This window comes from Mesitornis unicolor, unplaced genomic scaffold (genome assembly GCF_000695765.1).
Source record: "Mesitornis unicolor isolate BGI_N332 unplaced genomic scaffold, ASM69576v1 scaffold13411, whole genome shotgun sequence".
Taxonomy (NCBI): domain Eukaryota; kingdom Metazoa; phylum Chordata; class Aves; order Mesitornithiformes; family Mesitornithidae; genus Mesitornis; species Mesitornis unicolor.
In genome coordinates, this window is record NW_010164570.1 from 69,011 (window position 1) to 87,237 (window position 18,227).

At 38.5% G+C, this 18,227-nt stretch overlaps 1 protein-coding gene across 1 annotated transcript in view; it reads right to left on the minus strand.

Annotated features, from left to right (window-relative positions):
• The window catches only part of LOC104548362 (transmembrane protein 117-like), a gene marked incomplete at its 3' end in the record, with an annotated part of 32,034 nt that extends 15,753 nt beyond the window's left edge, over positions 1-16,281 (minus strand). The window contains exon 1 of the mRNA XM_010194364.1: positions 16,005-16,281. Coding sequence (XP_010192666.1) covers positions 16,005-16,281 — 277 coding nt within the window. The remainder of the gene's footprint in view (positions 1-16,004) is intronic.
• Positions 16,282-18,227: the final 1,946 nt, after the last annotated feature.

An 18,227-nucleotide genomic window follows, 5' to 3' on the forward strand; every position in this document is an offset into this window, starting at 1 on the left:
TGGCACCACATCTCCCTCTTTGCTTTACATTAATGTCAATACTATTACCTAGACAAAATATCTTAAGCTGCTGTTGTGAAAAAGCTGTAAAATGCAGATAATGTGGGAAGACTTAAAGCTGTGCCAGAATTACAGTGTGTAGGCAGGCTTAATTCTGAATTTTTCTGCATCTGTCAATTTCCATTATACAGATTTAACATACAATTTTAATTATAGACTTTACTCTTACTGATGTTATTACTTCAGGTTTAGACAATTGTGCTGATGCAGTTAAAAGGAAACCTGTAAAAACAGATATTGATTTCCTATAATGTTTTAAACATTTTCCAGTAGAGAAGCAACTGAAAACTCTGTGTTAGCAATAGAAAATGCTAACGCATTTGTTTTTGACGTGCAGATTTTGTAATTCTATGTGACTATATCGCAGTTTAAATTTTCTCTCACTGCATAACAAAAGAAAAGTTGGTTAGAGGGCATGTAACTATTAATTATATTTTTGCATTCTTTATCCTTTAAGAATTTTTAGCATTTTTTAAGAAATGTGCTTTCTTTTAACCGCTGGACTTATAAAAGTAATGTCATGATCCTCTGCCTTTTTTTAATTTTAGAGCTACAATGTTTCATCATCTTACATGTACTGCCTACAGAAACTACATTATCCTTCCTTGAATTCACTGGAATCTAAATTTCACAGTAGGTAAAAGAAACGTAACAGTTTTTATATCCCATAAAACGCTGATGCTGAACTCTGAAGGACAGTGTTGTAATCTGTTTTTCAATCCCAGTTTAGCAATACTCTGCAACGACTTGTCAAAATAATTATTTCTTTTTTTTTCTACACTGTCAGTTCTTTTCTCCTGAAAATGCACTGAAACCGATTCACAAGAGTAAATAGAGTTCCTTACAGTTTATCTACAACACAGTCTTTCAAAATAAACACTTATAAACCAATTTTTGAGTGAGAAAACAACATAGATTTTGTCATTATCCAGCTAGGAGCATCTATAGGTTTGCAAATGATCATTCCAGTAAGTGGTTCAAAATGCAGAATTGTGACACAAACCTGATTGTAATATAAACATAGTTGAATATGTTTATATGTAAATAATTTAATATGCTTAAACAATAGTAAATATGCATAATAAACCTTTAACTGTTTTGAATGAGCAATGCCCTCTTCTAACACATCAAGTGGAGGTTGACCGAAAACAGACACCCACACCTAACCCCAGTGCTGAACTGGAACTCAGAAAAGATTTAGATTTGACCACGAGCTTTGCCAGAGATTTTCTCCAGGACCAAGGCAAGCAACACTGTCTGTGGGACTCAGTGCAGGCCATTGCTAAGCATGTGTGCTAAGCCATCAAAGACTGGCAGAGAGCAAGAGAGATAAGAGATTTACATTTCCTCAAGGCAAAAAAGTAGTCACTTGATCAGTGAAATTCAGGAGATAGCAGGTGTTGGTCATTTTAGTTTTAAAAAATGACCTAGACTCTCTCCTGGTCAAGAACAGAGTACACTATTTTTTGTCTAGATACCCTCAGAGGATGAGTGGTCCCATGCAGGAGGCTCCCTCTCTCCAGTTCTAACCAGAGGCATGGAGAATGCAGAAAAAAAAGAAACCCTGACCAGAGACAGCTTTCTGATTTAATCTCAGTATATAAAGATTAAGCATGGCATTTATTTTATTTCTTGTCTTCAATAAATATTCGCAACTATGCTGTCTGTTTTAGGTACCATGACTAAATCTCACAAACAGGAACCCCAGGGGTTATAGAGAGTGTTTTCAAAGGCACAAGACAAGTGGAGAATTGATGGTGTGTGACCAAGAGGAAGTATATTCCCATGACAAGCAAGACGGCCCTCTAGCCTCCAATGACATATAGGGGTACGCACTTAGACCTGAGTGTTTTCAGACTTGACGAAAACTGTTGCTTCATAAGGTATGTAATTCTATATTAGCATGTCTATGCATCCAGACAGGCACTTGTCTGAGCACCAAAAAAGGACACAGTCACAGAATCACAGAATCTTAGGAGATGCAAAGGGACCTCAAAAGATCATCCAGTCCAATCCCCCTGCCAGAGCAGGATCACCTAGACTAGGTTGCACAGGAATGCGTCCAGGTGGGTTTTGAATGTCTCCAGAGAAGGAGACTCCACAACCTCTCTGGGCAGCCTGTTCCAGTGCTCCGTAACCCTTACAGTAAAAAAGTTTTTCCTCATGTACAGATTGAACCTCCTATGCTCCAGCTTGCACCCATTTCCCCTTGTCCTGTCATTGACTATTACTGAGAAGAGCCTGGCTCCTTCCTCCTGACACTCGTCCTTTACAAATTTATAAACATTAAAGACGTCACCCCTCAGTCTCCTCTTCTCCAGGCTAAAAGCAGCCAGTTAATCAAGTCCTGTATCAGTATTAGTATGTGCTGCAAGCTGCATAGATCTTGCACAGAAAAGCTGATTACTATTCTACCAGACTCAAACCAGCCTTAGGGTTAAGCAGTTGTATTTAGAACAAGCAACTATGTGGCACTTGCAGTATTTTGTGGAATATTGTGCCCACTGTTCCAGAAGCAGTTGACAAAACCCCAACTCCATTAACTTTGCCACAGGTTCTCAGTTGTCTTACCATCCCTTTGACCTTCTACCATGGGCTGGAGGATGCAAAAATAGTAGCTATTTTAATACATGTATTTCATAATGGCACAATCAAAATGAGTGATACAGACTTAATTTTCACTGGTTAAAACACGTGCAAGACCTGTTCCAATTTTGGGCTGAGGCTTCCAGATGCTGAAAAATTTCTTCAGTAAAAAAAGGTAAAGTTCCTTACTTTGGTAACACAGGATTATGTTTACGGCATTAAAAAAAAAACCCAAAAAACAGAACTATAATTACATTTTCTTTTAACCACCTACAAATCGAGCTTTTTGCATTTGACATGTTTTCACACTGTTGCAAAATTCAGAGGAATCCTGTAAAAATCCAAGTACAAATATCTGTTTCATACAGATAGCTTCCACTAACGCAGAAATCTCCTGCAATGACATAATATTATGCATTGCTTATTAATCCTAATTTGTCATTCTAGAAATAGCACATCATTCATTTGTAGTACGTGTGCTCTGCAATGGTGTCCAAAAAGGATTATTTACTGCATGCAAATTGAAAGAGTAGAAATCCACAACATCAGCTAAACCACCATATTCACTGTACTTAGTATTAACTGCGGAAAAATTGAATTCTAAATAATTTGATACTACATTATTTGCAAACATAACCATATATTCAGAAATATATTCTTACTAGAAATACACTGGATAAAGAAACTATGCTAGCAATCAGTTCCATAGTGAATTTCTTTTGGAGCTAAATCCGGTATCTAATGAACCCAAATTTTCACTACTAAAAAGAGCCAAAGGGCGCGTAGGTTCCACAGTAGAACACAGAAAAATACTTTTTCACAGTAAGTGCATAAAAAGCTATTAAGCTAGAAGGCGGGGGGGGAAAGGTACTGTAATTAAAAAATGTTTCAATTTTCCCAAATATATGCTTTCCCACTCAGGTTTGTTTATTCTTTTATTTTTAAATTAATTATCAATTTAATCATTAAAAGAGTGAACTGAAATATTAATTACTATTCTTTGTCTGGCATATTTACATCTCCTTATTAGAGAAAATAACTCTGTTTAACCAGCTGACATATTCATTCAATACCACTAGAAGGTGCTCCTCTGTCAAAAGATAATTATTTCTGTCTGAATTGCTTCTCAAAGCTAATTTTCCTCTGATAAATGTGGTTCTGGCCAGTTGCTTACACAGACTGTAATTGCAACAGCCGCCCCTGTCGCACAACAGCAGGACCTCACATGCCACAACCATTACCACAGCATGAGAACAGCAGAACTGTCATCACTCAGTTTCTTGACAAATCTGAATCCCAGCTGAGCAGGACTCCAGGTAGTTTTCCTGGAAGGTGAGGCGGGGAAACTGTGGTGGGGCTGACGCATTGTAGAAAGCCACAGTTTCTATAAGGTTAGGGATCACAGAATCATTTAGGTTGGGAAAGACCTTTAAAATCATTGAGTCCAAGCGCAAACCTAACACAGCCAAGACCACCAAATCCATTCCAGGACTAACGCAGGGCAGAATGCATCCTTTGAGAGACATTTGCAAGCTTGTCTGAAGTCTGAAGGCAGGAGAGCACAACATAAAAATAAGGCTGTAAGAAAACCATACAAACATAAGCATATGATGGACACCAATTCCACACCAACAGTATCAGGACATCAAACTGCTTCTGGAAATCCAAGGATCAATAATTCATATTTCACACACAACCTTATATAAGCTTCAACCAAGTTAAGATTTAGATACCCAGGAAGGTACTTTGATAACCTCTGAGTACACACAGACCACCTCCACAAGCTCTTCCCATATACAATAAAAACCTTAACTGAGAGCTGAAATAATTGCAGTTTTTCTAACAAAAAACTTCAGCCGGTGCAATGTCTGAAGAGTTTTTAGTTTTGTGCCATCTGGGATTGGGAAAGATGTTGGTGAGAAATGGGAAAGAAAAGGGGAAATGAGGATGGACTGACTGGCTAAGGTGACTCTGACTCTTTCAGCTATAGACTTTGGACAAAGTCTAGAAGAGACCACTAAGGGATGCAACATCCGAACATATGTTCAAGGCCTGAATTTCATGAGTTCTTTTAGCACAGACAACAGCCACTAGAAAGGACATTTTTTGCTGAGAGAAGGTAAAGGAAGAAAGCCACCATGCAGTTCGAACAGTTTAAACCATTAAAAACTAAGGTTGGCCCCCAGGGAGAAGCTTCCTATTAGTAAGGAGACACATACGCGGCCTTTCCCAAATTTCAGTATCACAAGGGAAGCAAGCACTTTGCAGAGGCTGCTGCAAGAGGCAAGCTAACTAAGCTCAGAGGCTACTTGGAACAGAGTCTGATTCACCAGACAGATCTGAATGATCAAAATTGAAATAATCAAAGGAGAAAGGTGCTGGGGAACTGTTCGGGATGAAAGCCTTTTCTGCTAACCTCTATATGTTAATATGGCAAAAGGCTGTTCCCTGGGAAGTCTGATGCTACTATGAAAAAGCATTCCACCTCTAAAGGTGCATCGGTCCAACTTTTAGATAAAGGATAATTTATATAGTTCAGGATCTAAGAGAAAGAGAAATAATAAAGACGTGTCAATGCTGCAGCTTTCAGGTTCAGATTGCTTTATGTGTAGCATGACAGTGCACAGCATCTTAACCTTCAAATAGCCAAAAAAAGAGCTCTCCATCTTGAGACACTTAGTGTCTTAACAAGGAACAGACACAGAAAACAGTACCTGGCACTTGCTTTCTTGAGGTTATGGAGCACTTTCTCAGTTTTGCTGCTGAACATTTCCAGCTCTTTCAGAGGAAGAATCTTTCCCTCTCAGAGTAAGGAATTCAAACATTTTCAAAAAAGGTTTTGAAATTTTCAAAAAAAATCAAAACATTTTGAGTCAAAAATGTCTTCATTCATTTTAAGTTGTGTTTATTTTAGGAATATCTTGTAATACTACATTCAGCACACCTTATATATATAGAAAAATACCCATAAATTTTGTCTTGAGGCATTTACAATGGTCATAAAATATCCACTGAGATTCTTTGAGAGACCTAGTTATAAAGGAGTTCAATTTCAAATAAGAAGAAGTATTCAGTCACAAAATGAATAGTGCCTTTCATAGCGCCACATAGGCACCTAAGTAACACTGACATACTTAGGTATACACACACTTTTCCTTATCTGAGGAAGCAGTCTTTGAAGGACTTAACCTTTCCATAATACGTCACACCAAGGAAACAGCTCGAACAGGCTTAACTTGCTTCCCGCAACAAGACAAAACAGAGTGAGATGGCTTTATGGCCTGTCTCTTGACAGATGAGGTTTGTAACTATAAAAATGAAAAGAGCTATTAGATTTATACTTACTTTGAATACAACTCACTCTAAGTAACATGCAAATTCCCACTCTCTGTTTTGGTCTTCTAATGTAATTGTATCAGGTGTCAATCTGATTTCCAGGGCACTGAAGGTGAGTAAAGAACCTGTGCTCTGCAGCAAGTGAGGTAACTGCTCCAGGGGAGAAGTCTTGTCTGGAGTAGCTGATCTATGGGTATAGCACAGTATCAGTGGAAACAGAAGAACTAAAAATTTATGAATTAGCACCAGAGGATACAATACCAAATGAGAATCTTGCATCAAATGCATGACAATACCATAGCATTTGATACAAAAATTATTTTGGCTCTCTAGAGTTCATGGATGCTGGTAGAGAGCTGAGGGTAAGACTTTCTCAGTCTTGTGGACCAACCCTGAGCAGGCACCAGTGCTGCAGTGCAGCCCCTTTGACTCTGAAGAGACCATTGACACCTGCACTTGTTTTGGTATGTGCCACCAGCGTGGCAATCAGAAACACAGCCTCAAGAAAAGTTTGCTTTTTCATCTGCAGTCTAAGAGATGGAAATCTATAGATATCCCCAAGAAAGCAGTACTTCTGTTTTACTCTTTGAATTTAGACAGGTCACACAGAAGTTACCTCTAATTTAGATTAAAATTGCTCCAACTTTGGCTGCCACAGAGAGGAGGTGCAATGGGATATAAGCAGGGCTCCAAACCACTTCAAAGTAATACAAGCTGATATATATCAAGAATAACACCAAAGTGGAAGGCACGGAGAAAACTATGTGCAAAGACTTCAAATTTTCATTTGCTAGATGAAAGTGATACAAAATTGAATACTGTGCTAAGCCCTGAATTCCCCAGGTCGGAGACTCCACAGAAGCTCCACATAAAATACTAGCTTTCAGCTTCTCCTTCACCTTCTATACCTCCAGCACATTACACTGTCAAGAGTGAATTAAGATCTGTATTTTTTTGTCACTTACATCTGACCACTGATTAGCAAGAGAGCTAGGATATTTGTGGGGTTTTGTTAACTAAAGCTGGGAACTCTCAATTTTTAGGCCTTGTTTCCTTTTTCTCAAGTAAACTAAAATGAAATATTGTTGCTGCTGTGACTCTCTAGGAACATTTTCCTCAATCCTTTTCCTCATCTCTTTATACCCTCCCTGCCATAATTCTCATCTTCATTATTTGTTTAGCATGTTTGACTTCAGCTGAATCTCATAGAGGTTTAGTTTCTTCTTTGCTTTAGTATTAAATGAAACTGTGCTTCTTGGTAGACACACATTGCATCAGTGTCTCAGAAATATAAAACATTATTTAGCATGTGCATAACTGAGCCTACAAAGCCCTAAGCAGTTGTCCACTTTGAAAGATCATACCCCAGTGCTGCAGATGAAAGATGAATTCAAGGCATTTTCAAAGACAAGAAGACCTCGACAGATGAATTTGCCTCTTTTCAACCAACAGTCTGTTTTTAAACATTCCTTTTTTGTTGGCCAAAACCAACACATTTCCCAGTATCTTAACAGAATTAGAAGGATGAAGGGGCTTTATGAGTACATGTGAAAATCTGAGAAGGATTTGCTTCTTAGTAACAGATAGGCAGGAACAAAGACTACTGCTAACTACTACCTTTATTGTTTGTCAGAATGACTGTCAAAGGCATCTAAAAATAGACAAATTTTTGTTTTAATTCTGACCAAATTGTTGGGGGCTTGGAAACTATTGTGGGAGTTATCAGTGCAGTCTTTCCTACTCCTACACCTTTATCTCAGCATCCACAGTGGGCTACTGTCAGATACTGAGCCAGAAGCATCACTAGTTTAACCCATAAAACTTGTAGTATTTTAACATCTTATAAATTGTAATAATGAATAGCTGATAATCACATCTAAATCAGGTACTTTGCTATAACTTATTCAATGGCAATTTGAATATCCTGTAGATACTGGGTTTTTTTATCATTCCAGGTGATTAATTGATAAATTCATCTATCAATGCAGACAAGGCAATGTGCAAAACACAAAAACATGGTTGTAGCTTGTAATTTTTAACTCATGTCTTAATAAATTATTTTTCTGCCTCTTTATTTGGATATATAATCTAAGAAATCTTGAATACCTGCTTGGCTGAGTTTAAGGGAGGACACTACTTTAAACATGCTAAATGCTTTTGGATATTTATATCAAATAGGAAAACAGTCAGTGTTTTTCTAATTACCATTCTCACCATTAAAATGCCATCACAGCCACTGTTAAATTACCATCGGCATTTTTACTCAAAAATTTCAACAGTCTTGCTCCCAAACACCTCTGTAATCATCTGCTCCTAGGCTGTGCTACATAACTATGTAAAGTGAAAGTTAGTTCTAACGAGGCCTTCATAATGGCACCAAGGAACTATAACATGCTGGTGCTTGGGCAATAACAAGTGAGGGGTATTTGTGGATTAAATATTAAAGCATTCCTAAAAGGCAGGTGTATGATGCATGGTGGAATTGACTCAGCTTAGGACCAAAATGCAGCTGCCTCTGTAGTGAAACAGGGTAGATAAGTAAGAACATTTCACCTTGCTTAGAAACCAAAGGAAATAATAATCCTTTATCTGAACCAAGCTTTGAGAAAATGTGGGTAAAAAGTCCTTTGTAAAAGCTTCACATGATCATTCCTTCTTACAATGAGTTACTAAATACTGTTGGTGTCTCAGTTCACCTTGTCCTGAGACTCAGCTGCTGCCTCCACCCAGACGCTCAGTCCGCTCCTAGGAGAATCCTGTCCCACCTGGAGGCACCAGGGAGAGCATGAATCCTCAAAGCAGAAAAGTCTCTGCTCTTCCTGCCATCCCCTGACAGGCGTTACCCAGTGAGGAAGAGTGTACTGCCCCTCCTGATGAAGAGAGAGAAAGCAAGCAGAACACTCCAGCATCTGGAATGAAGTTATGTGCCTCATCTCTCCCAGAAATCACATTTCGAAACACTGTGTTACTGCTCTACCTGTCTTATAGGAAACAATTAGTGATCCTTCCACCTCAAAAGTCACTCTGGTTACTTAATACACTATTTTTTTCACTTTTGCCACAGGCAAAATATAAGAAATGTATAAACCATATTTACTATTTACTAAATAGTTCTTAAATCCTGAAAATGTATTCAAAGTTTTTTTAAAGCCCAAAAAGTCGTGGATTTTTTTTTTTCATTTTGGATTTTTTTTTCAAAAATGAAATATTTAAATTTATAAGGCAGATGCACACACTGACTTGGAGTCTCAGCAGAATCACATGAACAGAAATGTTGTCAGGTACATGAAGGACCTTCAAGCCACTCCGACAGCCAAAGGAGACCTTTGAAAAGGACACAGCATGACCAAGGAGATCACATTCTGCTTGCAGCTCTCCATCAGCACAGGGTGAGGTGACGTTCCACACTAACACCTTCTGCATCTCCTTGCTGTATGGAATAAGGATAGAATAAATTTGCCCCTGCCCTAGGTTGCACCTGCATTATGCCCATCAGGCTGCTTCTGCTAGGAATAAGCTCTCTTCTATTTCTGGAAATCAGAGAACGGAGACATGTTATTCCTGTAAGTGGCAGGCATCATTCCAAACTGACTCCCAGTTTCAAATGGAGAGAAAAATCTGAAAGTTACGTCAAAAAGATCAAAACACAGAGTTGACACATCAATATTAAGTAGCAATGAACTTATTTTTAGTTTTCAGTGACTGGATGCTAAATATTCTTTAGAGCTGTGCCATCAGGGATAATCTGACACAGGTAGCTCTTCTCAGCATCTCATGCTGCTTGGGGTATGTTCCTCCAGTAGAATCAAAGCTTTCACTGAAGCTGCTTTTTGTAGCTACTGCCTGTACCTCTCCCATTCAACTCTATAATTTACTACCCAGAGGTAATATGGTACAAGACCAAAGCCACAACTAATACTAAGAGCAGAAGACAGCAGTCTCCTCATCAAGCCTGGAGAGAGGAAGCAGTAATTCTGAGATTTTGTAGGATGAGATGGTTTGGCTCTTCTAAAAATACAAGAGTAAAAGAAGAAATTAGGAGGTCACTCGTCTGCTTTTCATTTATATTTGAAAGGTCACTTGTGGTCTCCCTCATGAATGATGTAAGGTTTATTTTAAACTGACAATTATTGGCAATGGGCCAGCACCAGGATCTGATGAGCCTGCACTCATTCAGTGTCTGACTGCAAGCTTCTCCCTTTTTATGGTTTGGGTTTTTTTTGTTGAGGATGCTGGCTGTCAGAAATGCTTGCTCACAGTCATTTGTGTGCTATTATTAGCAAACTGTTAGATTGGCCCCTTGGCACACATTTTGTAGGACCAAAATAATCTTATTCTATTGCTTCAACATTTTACTGGAAACAAAAGAGGTGAATTGACTGGGAAGCAATCACAGTAGACCTTGAATGCCTTCAACAGCATTAACTTGATCACTCTTATTGAAATTCATACCAAACAGGCTCTTGAAGACAGTATTTTTTTTACCAGCTATCACATTAGTTGCTTTCTATTAGGCTGAAGTCATCAGTGGAAAAGAGAAAGCAGGAACAAAGTTGCTGGGTATTAAGTGACAGATCTTATTGTAATGTAAGAGACAGAGCTGACAACAGAAAAGAATATGCTCTATCAATCAGGTTAGCATTTTATAGCAAGTATTGCTATACACCCATCACTTGTTCCTACAGATGGTGGCACAACTGTTCATATAACTACTATCAAACAAGAACAGGAAACAATCTGGCTAAAAAACAACCATGTAATCACATGCATGGTTATTTCACATCTTTTTTAAAATTTATTTTCTGTAAAACAGATCACATTTGGTTTATTAGCTATTGCACAAGCACCACTATGAAAGTGATATGCCACAGCAGTACTAGCAGCCCTGATTTTAACACTAACATGACCCCTAATATATCAGGATACTAATTAATCATATACATACTATTATACGAATTTATACTCTGTCCGTTAGCCATCTAGCAGATTCACTTTTCTTATGTTGTGCACCACCATCCTGACTAAATCCCATTCTGTCTAATTTCCTCTTGCAATCTGTTTACATTCATTGCTTCAGTTGATACACACTTTCACTTTCAGCACAAAAGCAGACACTGAAGAGTCTGTTTATAATAGGTTTGCAAAAACTTTTAGAGTCGTCCAGATAAGACATTTGACAAAAAGATAAATGCTTTCAGACAACAGGTCCTCAGTGGGTGTTTTGTTCGAAACTGTCTATCATGAAATTGCTCCCAGCATGGCACTATTGTCCATTTAAAAAACTGCAACATTAGTGTGCACCCACAGCTCAGTGCAATTCCTATAATGACTGCTTTATTTATTCACTCCAGCCTCTATGAAGCTCAGATTATAATTTAATTCTAAACAAACTGCATACTGTGAACATTTGCAAGAGAGCAACCCATTATATTCAACATTTATTCAACTGCTCTGATTTGCTTGCAGTATTATGATTGCCCTATTTTAAGAAATATGGCTTTAGGTCTATATATCTTCTCTTCTGTAATTTGTTATAACAGAGCAAGTATTTAGTTTCCATTCACATCATTTAGAAAGGAACTTACTAACATAAATCTAGGCACACTCACTGACAATTGAATAAAATCCAGTCTCTGTAATCACAGGCTTTTAATCAGATTTCAACACATCTTTAAAATCACTTAGAGTCAGAAAAATGGGCAGGTAGACACATGCTCATTTTGTAGTAAGTATGTTTTTAAAAACTGATGTCTTTAATAGGCAGCGTAAGATAAAGATTATTACAAATGGAAAACAGTCAAAGCAAAGATGCTAGACTGAGAAAATTAAGAAATAATTTTTCCAAGTATACTGCCCATGTATCCATACTGCTAAAAGTCCGTTCAAATGAAAGATTATTTTAAATTTATATGATAGATCATATTTATATACACTGATGCAAAATACACAGCCTGAACTTTGGGACAATCCCCACACACACTGAACTCAGAATCTGGGCCTGAGGTTGGACTAGAGAACTGCAGCTGTGGATTCACTGAGAAGATGCCGATTAAAACATACACTTTCTACACACTAAATACTGTGTTATTTTCCAGACAGTGCCCCAGAGCCATATGAAAAATGTTCAGAGCTTACTCAGTAATTTCTTTTAAGTCAGGATTTAAGATCTGAAGGCATTTTCTGAATGCAAAGTGTCATAAAATGGGGTCAGTTTGTAAGCTCTTTCTGCTTGTAATAAAGCAGAAAGTAAATCAAGAAATCTCCAAGTCAGTGCAAAGAAGATACGACGTTTCCCTGCCTCAAGTAACTTTCTCATGCAGAACAAAAAATAATAGGGGTATATATCTTTATTTTTCATTTCCCCAAACTTCCAATATTAATCTATGACCTTTCGTTTTCCATTGCAAAATAAAAAGCATGGCAGAACACAATACCTGACCAAACAGATAAGCTTAGTGTATTACAGCCAAAAGGCAATTTTAAAATTCCATTTGTTCTGACCATATGCCATAAAAACATAAAGAAAGTACTAGATAAAGGCTGTTTTCCTTGGAAATATTTATCATGGGAGATGTTTATCAAATGAAGTAAGTTATTTCTTGACAGAAGAGCAAGAAATGTAATTGTTTCCTAATCTTGTTTTCAGTCATGAGCAGTGTCTTGAAGAAGTCCCTGAAAAGGTTACTGTTCACAGCTTGTAATGAATATTATCAGCAGAAAACATCCCACCATGTCCTCTGGCTGAGGTCTCTACTTCTCAACAACATAGTTTACCTACTCTCCCATCTCTCTATAAAACTGAGAGAAAGCCTAAATAATGTCTTCAGTCAGCACTTCTCCTTCCACTTTTAGAAACATAACACGCTTGAACTTAATTCTATTATATTTATAGTTCATGACAGTCATGGCTATCAGACAGTGTCTGTCACAGATGGTAAACTGTATCACAATGTAGTTCTAGCTATGTTTTTCTAGTTCATATGCAAACTCAGCAGCAAGAAGTACAGAAGACAAGGGACAAAAGAGCAGGAAGGGCATAGAGAAAGAAAATCCTTTCCATTCCTCTTCATCTGAAGTGAGATGTGCAGACTAATCCTTCTCAATTTCAATTTGCAGCATACACTGTGAGCCAAGATCTGACAGGGGAAGATTGACTGGTGCTATTTGGTTTCCTGACAGCAGGAAGTTACTCACAGGCCACAAGAAACAACCAGTCACACTTTCCTCTGCAAACAGAATTTAGCAGAGAAATGTAAGTAAATGAGTAAGGATTAACAAAAAAAAATAAAATAGAATGGTTCCAAACTATTATATGTGAAAAAAAGGATTAAATAGGAAAAAAAAAAGAAAATAAAAAACAGCAGAATCAGCAGCTACTTAAAAAGATAGACTAGGGAAATTAGAAACACTCAAGGGGTGAATTCATACAGAGCTTGATGTAAAACAACCCAAAGGGCTATATTCAATGAGGATCTTAAAATCAGGGATTTCTAGGCAGTGAAGAAGGCATTAAAGTAGTGGCAAATAACTGGCAGGAAAGATTTCAGCATGGGCTGCACATATCTTCTGGAGACCCAGAGGTACATTCAAGCTGTAAATCTACATCTCCATCTCACCAATGCAACTGCTATGCACACTCTAGTTTACAGCTCCCATGGCCACCTCCATCAGCAATATAGTCAGATCTTCAGTCCCACAGCCTGCCATCTGCTCACTGTGTCACGAGCAACAGCGTATTTCTACTGACACGGTGCGTGGGTGCAGTCCCATAGCGCTCGAGCCAGCACAAGGTAGGGCTGCCATGGCCCCCTGCGCTCTTGGCCACCGCATCAGCATTGGCACCCAAGCGATCGCACCAGCTCAAGGAGCTGCTGTAGACGCCAGCAGAAGCAACTGGTTTTCCATGGAATCAGCTGCCAGAGCTGGCTCACTGCTCCATTACATTAACAGCAGCGCTGGCTCGAAGGAGGCACCAAAACCACATGGCTGGGGTTAGGAGGGTGAAAATGCGGCAGATCTACATTGGCTTAAATTGCCATGAAACTCAGCATGCAGCAACTAGCCTCAAAGCAGATTGTGTCTACACCCATATTCGTCACCCAGACCATAACCATAAATATCCATAAGCCAGCACTGCCACCAAGGCTAGGAATCTCTTGCTTGTTAGTTTCCTCCCAATGCTGATGCCTCCTCTGTGCTGCCACAAACACCAGTATGATCAGAGATATGACCCTCACAGAAATATAAGATGGGTACTGCTAATGTGGGCAAGTTCCCTATCCTGTTTCACTGATCAACTGCAAAAAAGCACGAAGCAGCAGACACTGAAGGCTGGGCAGACCTTCTCCTTTTGGCAGTAATGCTGATTTGAGCCACTTTAAAATTTATGTTAAGCTATGTCCTATCTATGATATACACTTACAAATCCAGAAGGAATTATCATAATAACCTACCTAAATAGAAAGTAGATAATTACTCTGTAATCAGACTAGAACTTATTCCCAGAAAGAAAAATTCATGTCCTGATGAAGCTGCGTCCTATAACAACTTGTTCCACTGATTGTCTAGCCTTGCAGTTAAAAAAAAAAAAAAAAAAAAGTGCTGGCTATTTGCCACTTCCAACCACTGGACCTTGCAATACATTTTCTGGACTGAAGGTTCTGTCCTTCAAGTCAAATTCAAGCAAGTCATCCTCTAATCTTCCCTTTATTCTCTCAAATCCTCTCACTATAGGGCTTATTTTGCAATTTTATCATCGGATTCATTACTTTTCACTAATCTTCTCCAATTTAAAAAATTGTGGAAGCCAGAATTGAAAACATTTTTGCTGCAGTGCCTATTCCAGAGCCCAGGAATTAAGGTAGAATGTCTTCTTTATGGGGACATTTTACATTTACCATTACATTAAGATGCTCATCGAATAGCCACCAAGTTGCTCAACTATTTTTGAGAATAACTGCTTCAAGAGAAGTCTGTATTAATAGAAGTATCTTAATGTGTCTTTGCTTGATCGTTCCTTGACATAACAGCTTTACATTTGATTTATTGAAACAATAGTGGCTTTCTTTTTATCTTAATAAAATAGACAAAGGAAATGGCCTATTGCTTATGTGCTTTGAGGTGTTCCAGTAACCACCCATTTGGCAGTCTGACCAGTATAAGAATATAGGACCAGTCCATCTAGACCAGCAATGACACACCTGGAATCAGATGTCTCAAAAAAACGGTGCAGCTGGCAGGAGCAAAATAATCTTTTCCATGATTTCTACTTATCTCTAAAACTTAGAGACAGCCTTGAGCCCCCAGATGCAACATTTTCTACATTTACTACATTACTCACTTAAGACAATGATAGATATTTTTCTATCAGTCTTAGAATTTAATCCAGGGTCCTCCATTCCTTTCAGTTCATCCATGTGCACTAAGATCCCCAGTTCAGTCACATCTCGGGTACAAAAGCATTTACTGTCATGTTTTTTTCCATTTCCTACCTTTCCATTTCACTGACTCGCTCTGGTACTAAGAGACAGACAGGTCCTGCTTCTCTAGAACTCCCATTTTCATGTGGGACCTCTCCAGCACAGCTCTGCTAATACTAACAACAGCCTCTGCTTTCACTTTCATGACTTCTGACAAGACACCCAGTGTCGCTGCCCCAAGGAACAATGCCTTTTCTGCAGATTGCCGAGAAAATTACATAATAAGATTTAAAATTTGGTCTGAAGATACAAACGACCGTCTTTACAATACTGAAAAACACTGACCTCTCAAGTATTTCAAACATGTCAGTTCTCACTATTTTTAGCCTTTTTTTGACTGGAATCATTGAGAATTATGCTCACATAAGTAGACATGGCATTAATTCCCATGATGATGTAAGCTTTGATGTACTGAGTTCTATACAGCTCTAAACAGCTGAAGCGATTAATAGCAAAGCTTACAAAATTGCAATGAGTAGAAAGCTAAAAGGAGAAGTCAGAAAGCCATTATCTGGAAGTCAGTAGGTCCATCATGCCACTTACCAAACAGGCGCTGATGGAAGAGAAATTTCCCAGCTATCAGTCCTGTGAGAATGGCAAGCAGCCACAGAAGCACCTTCAAAAATCTCCAGCCTCCTCCTTCAGGGTATTTATTTGTTACAAAGGAGAAACAATTACCAACAACAATAACATTGGCTTCTGTCTGACTGTGAGACACTGGGTCCTCAGCAAATATTAAGAAGTTAAAGAAGATCACTAAGTAAGCCACAACTAAGCGAGACCACGGGTGCTGGAAGTAGTAGCGGAAGTCTTTATCCATCCTCAGATGTTTCAGAACTGTTCTTTGCCTGTGTGTAAAGACACAAATGCACAATGTTACATATATATTCAGAATTCTCGGAGCTTAGGAGATACCTGCACATTATAAAAATCAAATAACTGTAACCATGTCATTTTTAATGCTTCAGACTTGACTAGCAATGAAAGTTTCAATCAAAGTTACTGTTAGATCCAGGCAGAGAAAAACTGAAATTTCTGCCTATTCCAATGCAAAAATAATAAACATATATACATTAGAGCACAGGATTTTTAGTCTCAAACATTTCTATATTATCTCTTTCAAAGAACAGCTCCACAATGGGGCATGAAAACACAGCATGTAAGAACATGACCGGCTACACAAAACTCAAGAGTGCCTTTCCAGCCACAATCCAAAAAAACACAACACAGATTTCACAAATGTTCATACTAAGCCTAAGTTGAATCTTTCTCCTTATAAGAGAAGGATGAAACCAGCCTGTGATTCCAGTGGGGTCATCTGCTGCTTCATCTCCTAGAAGCTTACTAGCGTATACCCCAGCAACATCAGAAACTTGTGTTTATATGAAGCAACATGATGGAAAAGTTGCTAGAACTAATCCTCACGAGTCAGGCATGTCTATGGGAATCTTTTCACTGACTTCAGGGAGTACACCTATAATTAAGTATCTTTTCAAAACCGGAAAATAGGAGTGCCCTGAGCACAGACTGTTTTGTACAAACACAGAAACTGTATTTTGAAACTTGCCTACTTATGATGTACTGCTATGGAAAAATGCAGCTGAGCATGGTTAACATTTCAGTTGTTTTGCATTTGATTTCTTTTTCTTTTATTCACAATAAATCAATTGTTTCGTCCTGTTGAGCCATTTTGTATACACAAAGATACAAAGCCTTTGTGTTGTGGAACACCACAATTATTCAAGGGGCACAGAGTATAGGAAGAAAAGAAAAGAGAGTATCTAATAATATTGCTTGTTTATTACAGCACAATCCTTGAAGGATACAGTGTGCTCTAACTGAACAGTCCAGATTTTTGCAAATGTCATTTGCCCTGCAGGAAAAAAATAACAAACCAAACCTAAATCACAGCAAAAGACCTAAAAAAAACGCAATTACTCATCCTTTCTTGGACTTCTGACTAAGTACCACTTTGCAAACTTACAAACAGCTTGAATTACAAGTCTCTCTTTAGATAGTTCCTTCAAGATTATTTAACTCTATAAAGCGATTTATTTTTGTAAAATTACAAGGAATATTGTACCCCTTAAATCAAAAATATAAAAGAACTCTGTAGATTCAGACAACGCTTTCAGTAAATAATAAAAATTAATAACGTGCCATTGTGCAGAAATTACATATGAAAAGGAAAAAAAAAGAGTTAAGAAGTTGGCAAAAGGAAGTGTCAGCCCTTTGAAAACTTTATGCAAAAAAGTGATTTAAAGCAAGTGTCATTGGCCCAGCAGCCTAAGAAAATATCACTTTGGGGAGATTAAACTGCTTTTCAAGCCATGAGGATGCCCAAAGCTATTTTTTGTTCTTCTTTCTCCCTGTCAACGGGGAAAAAAGTTTTTATATATCCTTACGTGTATGAACCATCTTAAAGCCCGAATGGGGCTGGAGATAAACAGCGACATGTCCTGACATTTTGGGCAGCAGTCGGATACCCGAGAGTTATCAGACACCCAGCTGAAGGCGCAGCTTTCCTAGGAAGCGTTTTATAGCATAAGAAGCCAATATTTGCAATAGCAGCAGTGCTAAATCGCTAATAAAAAGCCTGCTCTTCACTACCTCAACGCCAAAACCGAGGGTGTCCAGAAAGCCGCGTACCACACGCCCATCGCAACCTGTTAAAGCGACCCATTTCCCCCTGCCCCGCCGGCGCGGACCCGGGCATCTGCGGCCGCGTTACTCCGGGCAGCTGAGGCCGCCGCCCCGCCAGGGCAC